The sequence below is a fragment of the Gambusia affinis genome, linkage group LG17, assembly GCF_019740435.1.
Source record: "Gambusia affinis linkage group LG17, SWU_Gaff_1.0, whole genome shotgun sequence".
Taxonomy (NCBI): Eukaryota; Metazoa; Chordata; class Actinopteri; order Cyprinodontiformes; family Poeciliidae; genus Gambusia; species Gambusia affinis.
The window spans coordinates 12,928,408-12,942,799 of record NC_057884.1 but is presented as its reverse complement, the minus strand read 5'-3'; the positions used below and the strand labels follow the sequence as shown (position 1 = coordinate 12,942,799).

The 14,392-nt window shown below is 37.2% G+C and overlaps 1 protein-coding gene across 2 annotated transcripts in view; it reads right to left on the bottom strand.

The window, feature by feature from the left end:
• Window positions 1-14,392, bottom strand: part of ric1 (RIC1 homolog, RAB6A GEF complex partner 1) — a 28,391-nt gene that overhangs the window by 11,619 nt on the left and 2,380 nt on the right. The window contains exons 2-8 of one of the 2 annotated variants that reach the window (XM_044096247.1): window positions 12,135-12,242; window positions 4,992-5,071; window positions 4,382-4,489; window positions 2,574-2,719; window positions 2,358-2,494; window positions 1,759-1,850; window positions 853-941 (exon numbers count right to left, since the gene is read on the bottom strand). In XM_044096247.1, coding sequence (XP_043952182.1) covers window positions 853-941; window positions 1,759-1,850; window positions 2,358-2,494; window positions 2,574-2,719; window positions 4,382-4,489; window positions 4,992-5,071; window positions 12,135-12,242 — 760 coding nt within the window. The remainder of the gene's footprint in view (window positions 1-852; window positions 942-1,758; window positions 1,851-2,357; window positions 2,495-2,573; window positions 2,720-4,381; window positions 4,490-4,991; window positions 5,072-12,134; window positions 12,243-14,392) is intronic. The other variant, XM_044096248.1, reaches the window with a different exon arrangement.

Here is a 14,392-nt window from a genome sequence, read left to right as displayed (position 1 = left end):
GCATAGACTTTTTAATAAGAACGATAAGATATCATGGACATTTGTGTAAAACGTATCCACCTGTTTGGAGTTTATCTTCTTATATCTTTCTTATCTTTTCTATCTTAAAGCAAACCATAAAGCTCAGTGCTGAGGCAGGCTTATATTCTGCATTCATCATCTGATTTTTGATTAATCTACAGGTCAAACTAGGATAATTTGAAATCCCCGAAAATGACAGCTTGTCATCTATTATTTAACAAATGTTACAAAAAATAGAAAAATAAATTATTTGAAATTTAAACTGAACAAAGTTCAAGATCTTTGGATTAAGAATCCAGAAGTAAGAGCATCTAAAGGACAAAACAAGCAGAACATACTTTTTTTTTTTTTTTTACTATTACGCCTTCAAGCAGAGTTTTAAGTGACTTTACATGATGCAGAGAGACAAGCTGATATGAAAGTATCTTTGGTTGTAGTTTGATGCAATTTACAGGTTTAGGCTGAAGGGTTCTGGGCAACCTGTGCTGCTGAATCATCTGGCTCTGCTGTGTCCAAAACTCAACTGTGCACTTTGATCAGAAGCATTTCAGCAGTGGCTACGTTTCTACCCTCCATCAAAGCCTTATACTCTGACACATGCAAACAAGATGTAAAGAAAAGTGGCATAACATCGAGCTTGAAAAGACAAGTGAAAAGGTTTTTAGCAGGATAACATATAGACTAAGAAAGAGATTAGCCCACCAGGGAGAGCTGTGTCTTTACATTGGATATAAAACATCTGAAATACTGTAATTTGAAAATGACATGCACAGATGCATTTGTTAAGGGTAAAAAGCAGATGAGATGTAATGGACAGTGCCAGAGTGATACCTGGGTAGTGTTTTGGTGTGAGCTCCAGTTTGTGGGACAGCTGCATCGATCCTGTCGTCGTGTCGATCATGTAGACCAACACTGAACCGCTGCAACATAGGAAAAGAAAACTAATTTTAATCAGAGAATCAGTGTTGCAACACAAAAAGATCAAAATGAGTCTGCAAATTACTGAACACGCATTTTCTTTCTCAACAACTAAAACAAAACCTGTTTCTCTCCTCCGAAACTCTCCTCTATGCTGCTTCAGATCAGACAAAAAAATATCACCTGATTTACCGTAATTATTTAAATGGGATTAGCAGTCTTTTTTTTTTTTTTTTTTTCTACTTATTGCTATTCTGTATAGTTTTTGTGTAAATCAGGTGCTGCTGCACTTGGAGATACTCTGGGGAAAATAAAAACTTTGCATGCAGCCGGAAGGAATTTGTGTGCACCATCAAAATGATGATACCAGAGTAACTGAAAAGCTAAAAAAATCCCAACAAACAAAGAAAGAAAAAAATCAAAGACAATTGCCAGCGAAAGTCGAATTCATAGACGATAAATTCGTTGATAAATCCGTTCAGCTTTCAGATTGGCTTGAATAACGTTTTTGTATTTTTGACTTTCTTAAATTTTTAACTTTAAGAAAGAATGTGTGGAGTTTAATGCAACGCAACACAGTGTGTTGTTCCCAGAAACTCGTAAAAAGACGTCTGGTACGAAATGGTGAGGAGAGAAATTCCTGCCAGTCCAACAGATTTCACAATCCATGAGGAGATCCCGACAAGCACAAACCGACAAATTTTTGCAGTGGACACACACCGCAAGGACAACAATCTCACTGTAACACACAAATGCAAGTAAACACACCCAGCTCTGCACCGTGAAAACACAGACAGAGTGTGAGACAGTAGCACAGACCTGGCGCAGCCAAAAGTCATCAGCCTGTACTTGTTGTTGACAGCCACACAGGTGCCGTCCGTCACGTCTGCTGCCCAGACTCCCTGCAGCTGCTGGACACACACAAGAAAAACTCAGAAAATACAGTAGAAAAAAATTTTATTGAAAAAGAAATCTGGATTCAGTTTTGGAAGCATAGGTAGAAACGTTTCCCATATACGGTAAACGGTGAATCCCTGGCTAAGTTTTACAGGACAGAGTACACAGATCAGAACTATGGAAAATGTAATTATTTTAGAGCTGCACGGCTTGTGTTTGACCACATTTTTTAACATCAGCAGCATGAGCAGTTTGCAGTGACAGAGACGTGAATCTGAGGGGGATTTAAATAGCAGCTCATTGGATCAGGCAGCGGAGGCGGCTACAAGCAAATCTACATGAAGGCAGGAGCTGGAATAGATTTAGCAGCCGTACCATGCTGTTTTAAAGAAAGCATTGGGATGGCACTACACTCCCTAACAGAAAATAAGCCTCTGTTTGGTGAGACAAGTGATGAAAGCATAAAGAGGGAATTGTTTTGATGGCATTAGAAAGTGATCTTTGTGAGCGAAGGCCCTTACATCTGCAGTGATTGAGCTGCTCAGCGGCGTGATAAAGCCCAGGCGGCCATCGCTGAGAACCACAGCGAAGCCGTCCAGGGTCAAACAGTACTCCATGCTACGGATGTAGACCCCCTCCAGGTCCAGAGAGGGACCACCTACACACACAAATACGCAGCACATATAAGAGTCTGAAATAAAATGCTGCTGTGTTGTTTTTGAAATCGTTTCTCTAACCTCGAGCGGACTGCAGGTCTAATGAAAAGGGGATTGTAGTGAGGCAGATGGCCTTGCGTCCATTGCTGCCGAGGCCGTCCCAGTGCAGGACGTGGAGATATCCGTCTGCCGTACAAACCAGCAAATCCTCCTGCAGAGTCTGAAGACTGAGGAGACACACAGAGGAGAAATTCGCTTTTTATATAAAAATAAAGAACAGCAGCAGACAAGTCAGTAACAAGAAGAAATGGGGTAAAAACAGTGAGCCATTCATCATCCAGCTGTATCGCGACAGTTTTACCGACCAGCTGTGATGTAGCTGCCACTGCCTCGTCTCACTGTCCTCTAAAACACATGGGAACAAACAGGCCTGTGTTTGTCCCTGTGGGACACAGTGTTGTCTGTAAAAAGACTGAGGGTAGACTCAACACAACTGGGAGAAAGACGGACGGAGACAGCGGGGAAATGACGAGAACTGAAGCGTACAGGCTGACTGATTGTGGAGGAGGCAAAGTTTTTTTTCACTGCAGCTTCGCAGCGGGAGACACCCACTCATCTCCTGTACAATCAAGCTGTGCCTGTGAAATGCCAAAGCAGAGCTCTCATTCAGATGACTGCCCTATAATCTTCGTCAAGTGGAAGAGATTTGGGAGAGGAAAGACGGAATGGGAAACCGACAAAGGGGGGGGAAGCTTATTGTCAATCAGCAAAGAAAAGAGAAAATATATAACAGAGAAAAAGGTTTTATTTGATATAATTGTTTTTCTTTAATGACACGTTTTTAAATGCATCTATTTAGACTTGAAAATGACAGGAAAATTGTGGGTTTTTTAAAAAAAAACAATTTTGGAATCTGCATGCAAAATTAGAACTGCAAAAACTTAGAAGTTTAATAATTCATTTGCTGGTATGTTTTCTATTAAATGACTAATATAAATTCCAAGAATGTTTTACTAGAAATAAAGCAATTTTAATTATTTTCAAACATCCCATATATATTTGTTTTAAGTTCCTGCAGAACAACTTTTCTCTGCAATCAGTTGTAAAATGCATTTGTTGAGCTGGATTATTATTTAAATTTGAATAATTGCATGTTAAAAAATAAAGCAATGTATCATTTTCTTTTCACGTTGCAATTAGGTGCTAAAATCTCACCAAAAAATACATGTAGACATAATGACAAAATATGAAAAAATATGAATACTTTTGCAAGGCACAGAAGAAAACAATTTTGAAATGAACTCTTTTTAAAAACATAAATAAAAACATGTCATGTTGCAAGTAGACAAAATATCATCAATTAATAATATGAAAATGAAAAGCAGATTCACCAGGGGCCTTGACAAGCTATCAGCCTCATGTCAGCAGATAACAAAACAAACTGCTTAGCTTGAAATCTTGTCAGAAAATTTGCATCCTCGTTTGAATCAACTATAGTCCTGACAATATTACCCATCAATCACTCTGCTCACTTAGTTCCCAACCATTGGTTCGTTCTTTCAGAAGATTTCTGTAGCTGCAAAGTAATTGTAGAAACTTCTCAAGGTCTATTCTGGGTCTCCATCAGAGGAGAGAATCACAATGTGAAGATAAATGCATCTCATTAATCCGAATTTAGGTCAATAACCATTGATAGACTGATAGAAAGGGAAACGTGAACGCAGAATTCAACATGCATATATCCAGTAATTTAAAGAATAAACTTGAATTAAAGAGTTAATCTCATTTGTGAGCTCCAGTGTATTTTCTTTTTGTTTCTTCAAATAGCATGTCTGTAGTCTCAGGCAGACAACAAAAAATGCAGACAGTGATTCTAAGAAAGTGTCTACCTGGTGATAGGAGCCTCCAGGTCCACAGGCTTCTTAATCTCCAAAGAAAGAGCGGGAGCACATTGTTCCTCTTTATAACCTGGAGTCACTTTTACACGAGGGCTTCCTCTGTGGAAACACAAACAAGTTGTCCAATTAACCTTCCTAAAAACTTAACTATAGAAACTCCACAATGAACTTGTTTTCAACCTTTGTGCCTATGGGGGGGGGGGTGGATATGTTCCAACATGCCCAGTTTATCAAGGCAAGAAAAAATGCGGCACACACAATTTTTGCATAAAAGCTACATGAAGCATGCATGGAAATAGGAAAGACAGTGAAGAAAGGGAGAAAAAAAACACATATTCCCTTACAAATAAGAATAATTTGCAGCATTTTGCACACTCTCTCGACCAATTAGCTTAAAACAATGAACCTTTTCTAAAAACAAATACATAAATAAAAAGTGGCACCAATTTTTGTGGTGTAAAATAACCTGAAAAAGGTTACATTTATTAACAGAACAAATAGAATTAACAAAAGGACATAAAATGTACAGGAGTTGTTGAATTGCTCTGGACAGCAGCTACAACATTCATATAAATCTGCTGTGAACGTGTGCATCACTTACTTTGGATAGACAGGCTCGTAAAGATACTTGTCCTCTCCTCCACCCAACACATCAAACAGGAGGATGTAGCCATTGGCAGTCTGAAAACAAAGGCAGAAAGACAGGAAGTGTTTTTCCACTAAAACCCTTTTCAAAAGGTGGCACAAAAGTTTTAAGATTTGTTGAACAGAAGTTCAAAAGCCATTTACAGTAAATGCTACATCTAATGATTCACACAGTTGGCCGATGATGAGGTTTTAATCCCTTTCCAGGCTAACTCAGCTCAACTTAAAAACTGTTTAACTGTATTTTTACATTTTTATAGAATGCCACAAGATAAGAAGGGGGATATTAATCATGCATATTAAAGATTTTTGACACCCAAAAGTCATTTTGTCAGTTTAATGGTAATGGTTACGTAACATAGTGTTATCTTTGGCTTTAGGCTGCAGTGTGAGGGATTTTGCAATGTTTATACATGAAAACTATTTGTGCAACTGGCGAGCTCCTCCTTTCAAAGATGCTGCAATTGAAGAGGTGTCACTTCAACTGATTTTAAGGACAAATCCCTAATCATTGTGAGCAACTAGAAGAACAAACGGTAAGAAACATGACGATGCCCAAAAAACCAAAACAGGCTTATTATGTATTTAAAGGTCAGCAGAGCAACAACAATTGCAGAATATTTTATTATCTGGGATTTCTTCACCAGTAAGGAAGGATGTTTTGACTGCCAGAGTTTTCTTTGACGTGTGAACTGCAGATTCCAATATGAAGACATAAACGTACCTGAGAGAATGTGTAATTTCAACATTTAAATAACATAGTTTCTCTCAATTTAAGCATAAAAATAAATACAAAGAGAAACAGCTGAACTTTTCACCTTGCCCTAACTAATCACGTTCACACAGCAAGACGGATGGAAAGAAATATTCCTGATGCTTTTTGTCATAGCTCTTCAAGCGAAATCCAATTCACCTGAAATTTGTATCAAGTAAAAGCTTTGCAAAAGATAAATATAGTAAAAAAAACATAGCCAGTAATAAGGCACTTGGACATCAAAGAAAATAATGTGCACTGATGTGATGTCAAGTTACAAAAAGTGGGAAAAAAATAAATGAGAAAATAGAAGCATAAAAATCTCTTGGAGAAGACGAGTTAGAATCAAAAAGTTTGCTCATTTTGTCCCATTATTTGTTGATTTAGAGCATCACTAACACTTTATACTTAATGCAACATAACAACGCAAATCTGCCAGAACTAAATCACTTAAATCTACCCATTATCTTCATAACAATTAACAAATATTCCTGCTGATTTAAATGTTTTAACGGCCATTAGTGAAATACAAAAGTCAAACTGTCAACATTTCAACGTCCACTGGAGAAACTCCCCAGTCATAATGGAGAAACAGCAAGGATACAGACACACATTGCTGTCAAGGAAACTACAGAACCAGAGCCTGTTGACTGAAACATGAAACGAAACTTGATCTGCAGTCCCTCTTCAGCGAAAATGTGCCAAGACTTTGCAATGTCTGTACATAGAAACCAGCTCTGTCACATCCGAATAAAAAGGAGTTTAGTTAAGACAAACAAAGGGGGTAATCTGAGGTTTGCTAAATATTTTGAAAGTTAAGGAGTGCCACAAACTACATAGAAAATAATTGTGATAGGCAAAGGTTTCAATTTCAAAAAACTATAAGAAAACAATTTAATATATACAAGTTTAATGTCAAGACCCTGGACCATATTTAATGATTTTTCAAGCTGAAAAAAATAAATAAATCCTCTAGTCATCACAAAAGGTTTTAAACTACATCAATAAAAACCATTTAAACTGTAACCTCAGTTTATTGGAGACAATCTGATGATTAATCTACTTACCATCAGTCTAAGGTTGTTTTACTGTTAAAAGATCATTTAGAAAGACAACTATATATTATTTTTTTCTTAAGCATACCCTTTCACTGTTGAACAGTTTCTGCAACATGCAGCAAAATCCTCATGTTTTTAAAAACTCACATCTGGAAATCCTTTTTAGATCTGAAACAGAAAACGTTTCTCACACATTTGTTCTATTAAAAGAATGGCATAACAATTTCTAAACAAAAAAAAAAAAACATTTAGGATCAGTGTTTTTGTTTCTACATTTCATTTCTAAAATTTATTTCAAAAGCTCGCTGGTTGCAGAAATCAGAGTTACCACTTCAATCTTTCACCTGCAGTTTAATCACAGTAGAACAGCAATTACAGGTGCATTCTGCTGATGGGACTTTGATTAGGTTCATTTCGACTTGGTAGAGGGAATAAAAGCTGCGGATGAAAGAAAAAGCAGATACAGAAAGAGGGCTTCCAGGACACCTTGTACTTTCAATGTGATCATATATGCGGAGATAATGGCGTAGGAAGAGGCAGGACGCCAACTAGAGCCCCACAAATATGTAGGCACTGAAGTTCAAAGGCAATCCGTTGCTCAGCACAGGGGAGATTTTTGTGGGTTGTTTTCATGAACACTCATCAGTGTTCAGGCTGTGAAGCAAGTGTCTGTGAAACATTAAAAAAGAAATGAAAAAAAAAAAAGAACACTACTTGTTTGATCAAACAGCTAAAATATACATGACTAAAATCTGATAAACCCTTTTCAATAGAATCGGGGAAATCTGATTTTCTTTTTTCTGATAACACTTGGTGGCAAGAGTTATCATTCCTGACATACTATATGATTTAATATTCTTAACTTAACCCTTCTAGACTTAATGATGTGTCTGAAATAAACAATATCAAAGGTTTGACCTCATGCTAGAGTTGGAAAAACATAAAATGAAAGAAAAAAGCTGACTTCAGGCAAGTCAAGAGAAAGACTTTGGAAGACCTTGCAGAGAAACTGAGAAGTCAGCAGAATACTATACGGTGTGATGCTGTGTCGAAGTCTCTCTCTTAGACGTGTCTAAACTCGTCCCAGAGGTGCAACAACACACACACACACACACCCACACACAAGCTTAGAGGCAGCTGCTACTCTTCTCAAAACTGGGAGAACTTCAACAAAGCAGCCGCATTCCTTCAGCCGCAACAGAACGTCATTTAAATCCATGCGAACTTCGTCACAGCTGCAAAACAGAAGCCTCTGGTACGAAGCAAATCAAGTTAAACAGTTCAAAAGCAGAGCACAGATGTGAGACGCGTATCTGACAAGAGTAGGACTGAGAGCACCCTGAAAGCACACAGCTGTCAGGTGTGCTAACCGAGAAGTCTAAACACATTCCTCCATCACCGTTAAGGAGTACAGTCAGGTTACTCTGATCACTACTGCTGAAAAGGCCAGCTGTATTTATGGCCGAGCTAATGCACTGTTATTGTGTCGCATCCTGGACGTTCAGGCTGGAGATCTGAACCTGTGGGCCGCTGCAGAAAGATATCGACATTACAACTAGAAATCAGCCTGCTATTTCTAAACCGTCTGTTGTTCCTCAGAATATTGCTGAATAATGGAGAATTAAAACTGCTTCCTTTTTTCCCCCACTATGAATGCACGCTACCTATGTACAGGAGAAAACTTGCAGAGAGATCCTGGCAGATTATACTTTACTGAGCAGCGCCGTATGAGAGTCTAAAAACAGAGAAGGAACATTTTGGCCTCGGAATGATCTAAAAAACGACGGAAGAAAAGCTCAGCGGTGAGAAGTATTTCCTGTGTTTCAAGATGGTTTTTTTTCTTTAAAGTTCCTTGAGTTATTGTTCTAAAATCCTTCACTTCATTCAGACACTTGGCTAAACATAGAGGCTGGCCATAGTTTAAGAGGCAGATTACGTTAGCGTTGGGGTCTGTAGGGTGTGCCTTAACATCTGGAAAACAGCTGTTTTTTTCAGAGTGAGGACAACTGTCTGGGTGAGCCCGACTTTACTTCACTTTTTCTCTCTCTCTAATTAAACAACAATACAAACCTTGATGTGAGAAGTTGTCGGTTTATGAAAATAACGGGGAAGGTATTTACACATCAATGTATCTGTGAACTAAAACAGACTCCAGAAAAATGAAATAAAAAAACTGAAAAAAAAACCTCTCATGTTCAAATCCGTTTGTTAAACGATAAGCAGCTACAGCCTATTTGGCAACTGCATTTTCCTCGATTCTTACATTACACGCACTTTTGATCAAACCAAGTACTTTGATGGGACCCTGTTCAGTGCAAAAAATATATATATATATATCTAAAATGAATATATGATCGTGCTTTATTCACAGCCAGGATAAATCTATCACATTCATACAAACTCCACCCCTTAAGCCTTGTGGGAATAGACAGAACTAATATTCTGGAGACAAGCGGCTAAGCAGGAAACTGTCGTTAATCTGTCAGTAAACACTGAAGGATTAAAACTACGTAGAATAGGGTGATAGCTAGTTATGTTTACCCAATAAACATAACTAGCTACTTAACTATGGTACTGCTCTGAGTACCATAGTTAGTTACCACTTAGTTCTTTTATTTAGGTAATGTTATTATGAAGTACTGCTAATCATAAAGTATTCTTAAAAATCAGGTAATGAGTGAATTACAAAATTCAGTAAAGAAAAAGATCAAAGATACGTTTTGAAGTTTTTTTCTTTATGACTTTCAACATTTTAAATAAACTCATTTATCCAGTGAAGGCAAAAAGCAATATGTAAAAAGGAGAGAGTAATAATTTATGAGGGATGTTGCTGAGCTCAGTTTGAGCAATATTGCCAACTACAGACACACACTCAAGATCATCAGCTCTCAGCATTTTAAACTCTGAATCAGTATCTGAAGAAAGCGCTGAAGAACAAAAACACATGCTCACAATAAACAGCTTTACTGCCTTTAATCCATGGTCTTATTGCACCTTGCGTGGCGCACCAATAAATCACCCACATCCCACGCTCTGACTCTACAAAAGAGCTTCTGCTATGTTACATTAAAACAACAGCTTTGATCAGTAGAAACATGCAAAGTCCAGCCGACAGACCTGTTGGTATGAGATCGTTCTCTAAGATGCTTCATACACAGTTGATGCAGAATTGAACTAAAGATGAGCAACATGTTCTCTACAAACGATGCAACCCGTCCGTTATAAAGTAGAAACTCTGGTCAAGGTGAGGAAAAGCTCTTACTGGCTCTTCTATGCACTATGTAGCATCACTGTTAGACATAACCGGAATAATAAGCAGCATAATAAGTAAAAGAAACTGAAATGTTTAATTTCAGGTCATTTGAATAAAGTAAAAACAGAAAAATGAGTTGCTGTTGCAAAAAATCTAATTCCAGCCTCCAGCGCTGTCTGACTCCCACTGGGTTTTACTAGATAAACTAACACAGGAGCTCAGATGTAAACTGTTGCTTTAAAATGCGCACACCTCTAGAAGGGAAGTTTTCCAGTCAGGGGTTTTTAACAACTAATTTCTATATATTTTTAATGCATATTAATAAAGAAAGCAATTAGCTCTTTTTTTTTTTTTACTATCAAATGTAACACTCGTATTTATCATTTTATTAAAATCAAGCTGATTTCTGATATTTATAGTTTACTCTGAGACTAACTTCAACCATAAAACCACTGGAAAGTCAGAGACAGTCAAACCTAAGCTGTGTTTGCAAAGGTCAGCTTGTGAGTAGAGATTAAATCCAGATATTTTTAACTTCTTCACCTACTCCCTGCTGCCTTGAGACCAGGCGAGAATGGGAAAGAGCGTGAGTAACTTCTTCCCCAGACACATTCGCTGCATTCCTTCATGTATATTTTCAGCTCACAATAGGAGGTAAAAACAAAAAGCAAGAGCAGAGAGAAGAGGAAACAGACCGACTTAAACAAGACAGAAGCTTATCAAGCTTTTTATCTTCCTCTATTTTATTGACAGACAGATTTATCATTTGTACAATCATGTTCTGTCTTCATAATATTAGATTAGATGTTACAAAAGATACTTTCAAACTAGGAACCCAAATAATCTTGAATGCTCCCACACTGCCTTCCTTTTGTCTTTCTCTGTTTTAGTACCTGACAGACAAAATGGCATCAAGGATATTAGGTGTTGTTTTGGGACAAACAATGCTGTAACCACGCCTTCTATCCTTGACACTGTTGCTAGCAAATGGCCTGCTTGCTACTTCAATGGTCACAAAAGAGTGGGTGTAAAAAGAAAAGAAAAAAATATTTGATGCATCCCAAGGTTAAAGAGAATTACACCTTCTTTCCCCCTCCATCTGTTTTGTCCCATAAGTAATAAATCAGCTCAAGATTCAAGATGTTCCTTAAAAATAGCCTCAACGTCAATAAAGTTACCTAAAGTTACGCCTACCTTTGGATCCAACTGAAAACGAAAGCCGTGTGACTGGTGAACTGCAATGCAATGCCTTTGTTTGAACAGTTTCACTTTGAGTAGACTCAATCAAAACCAGAAAGTGTAGTGATAAACAGAGGACAAAGTATTGAGATTATGCAAATACAGTTCAGTAAAGGCATCACAATATTATTTTACTATTTTGGTCAGACATTTATTGGTTGTTACTGCCTGCATTTTGACTGTTTGTGTAATGTTACTGTGAACCATTTTCTGTGCAGCATTTGTCCAAAAAAACTACTGGCTCTGTACTACAACATACCTAAGGGGGATTCTTTCTGTGACTGATAAATGACTCATTATTGACCTGAAAGCTAAAACACACAGAGTAACCAGTTAATCTGGTCATGAAGGATTAGGAATATTGGTGGAGAGAGAGCAGAAACCAAAAAAACAGCAGATAAGTGGAGACAAGACATTAGGGAGTCATTCGGTGTTAGACCAGCTCACAAAGGCAAATAGTTGGGCTGCTACTTTTGTTTAATGTAAGCTCAAGCCTTTATGGAAGTTCATGTTAAGTTTTTCCACCAACATACAGCAGTCTGCGAGTGGGTGTTTCACTTGTGTTTTTTAAAACAACCACAAGCTCAAAGTCTGGCAAGAACTTTGACAGTCCTCATCATTTAACAGGCTACTATTATGCAGGGGGCAGGGAACACAGTTTAATCTGAAGAAATGCCAATAAAGCTAAGTTTGCAGTAAGTTTACAAGCAAATCACCAACAGGATATTAGAAAAGGGTAAAGCCTAATCAATGAAACTAAACAGGAGAACGGATGAAATGTCACGGCGTACTTACCGCCACAGCTACCATGGAGTCGTCTGGCTTCCATTCTGCTTTCTGGTAAAAGCCAAACTGGGCCGCTGCCTTTGCAGACTCAATGTAGCTGACTATCAAAACACTGGGCTGTGTGTGAAGGAAAGAGACATGGAAAAGAAAATGAGTACTTTCAGAACACAAGGAAACACAGAAAACTAAATGCCTCATGATGTCAAACTTTTCAGCCTCCATTGAACTTAAGAGCAACAAAAAGTTAAGAAACAGCTCAGAAACTCTGAGCTGTTTTTTGTGTTTTGTCATTTTGGTTAATTTTACCCCAGCATAGTTTTGTTTTGTTTTTTTTTTTACTCTGAATTTTATTTTATAGGTCAAGTTGTGACTATTATAATTTTATAAATGGCTCATACAAATTCTTTTCCTAGACATTGTGAAAAATGCATTTTTTTGTTTGAACTGCAGCTTGGAGAATTTCCAAATTCCACAGTCACACAGCAAACGGAATTTGTACAATTTGGAGTTGTGGACACTTCCCCATAGCTGTCCATGTTCATGAGAACCGAGTAAGTCACATAAATTTATGGAGAAAAAAAAAAAGCAGAATAGACATGAATAAAGTTTTGTTTAAATAAATCTAAGGCTTATGCCACATGATAGCGAGAGAAAAGTAAATACACACCTTATTATACCTTTACATTGTCAGAAGCAGTGTGTTGTCACATATTATCCACAAATGTTCAACTTTAACTATTAGGTTCTTAAATACTGAAGAAGCTGCTAAAAACATTAAACCTGGTAGAAGTTTAAGGCCCAAAATCACAATCTCTTGTTTTGTTTTATTCTTTTACTTGTTGATTCTGAGAGCTATGCACCCTGCTGAGAAGTTATTGCAGCTTCATAATTACACTTTTAAAAAAAAAAGTAGTTGGCATTTTGATGAAAAGGTGAGAAATTGTTTTATTAGTCGCCATAAAAAGACCAAGTACTGCAGAAAAACGTTGAACACCTACAAGTGTGTCAGGTCATGGAGTAGGAAAAATGTGTCCATGTGTAATTTTAGATGCAGGGATACTTAGTCAATGTAATTAGAGGAGATGGTTTAACTCTTTCTTCCCTATGGTGTTAGTTTCATATAATTAAAATTTAATAATGTCACCGACATCAAAACAGAAACCTCTGTCTTCTTTAGAGCTCCTAAAGTGCAAACTACAGTGAAGTTCAGCACTAAAGGATCATACGACAATAAATCTACTGGACTCTTATTTTTGTTCTTGTTCAAAATAGTTTCCTTGAAAATGATTAAAGCTTCTCTTAATTTATTTTTGTTAAATTGAAATTGTAGTTTCTTCACAGCAAATGAGCGTCATTCAGTTCTGAATAAATTTACTCCATCAATACATACTACCAAAACATACCTACAAGTTTGTTGTTTCATATCTTCCTACTTCTATTTAGAACGTTTAATAAAAACATTCCATACCTACATGGTTAAGCAACAGTCCATGAGTTTGTTTTCTTTGCAGATTAGCATTTTATTGCACTGAGAAGAAAAAAACTATTTCATTCTATAGTTTTCTGAAAATTTTGCAATTCATCCTTGATTCGATTCATTACAATTCTGATTCTCATTTAGCGCCATATGATTTTCAAGAAATATAAGATTATGACTCGATCAAACCAAAACGACTATGACTGACTGACCACACAATACAGGGAGCAGAGTAGGACATTAACAAAGGACAAAAGGAAGTAAGAACACTAGGAAAGAATAATAGGAAGGACACAAGGAGGGAGAAGGAAGCAAATGAGATAGAAAGGAAGGACAAAAAGAAGGAAGGAAACAACATTTAGAAATACAAATGTTTTCTATATTCTTATTTCCATTTGCAGGACAACATTTCAAATAAAAAAGTAACTGCTAAACTACTATAAACAGCATACTTAACATGCTATGTTTTCGTATTATTATCATTTCCCACATCGCATCAGCAAGTGCCTGAAACATGCAGTCGCTGTTGGCTAAAAAAATAATTGCTCTCAGTCTGTGCTTTGAAAATATCCAGAACCACACATACTTATGTGTCTGTGTGACAGAATAGAAAACATTTAGCAATTTGCTGCTCTACTTCACAAACAACTGCACTGCACCTCTGCTGAGCTGAGCTGCCTGATTTCAGGCTGTGGCTGAAGACGCATAAAACTAAAGAGAGAAAAGATCCTGAATAACAGTGCAGAGAGCATACGTCTTTCTCAGTCCGTCTTTCTTTAATGCTGCAGAC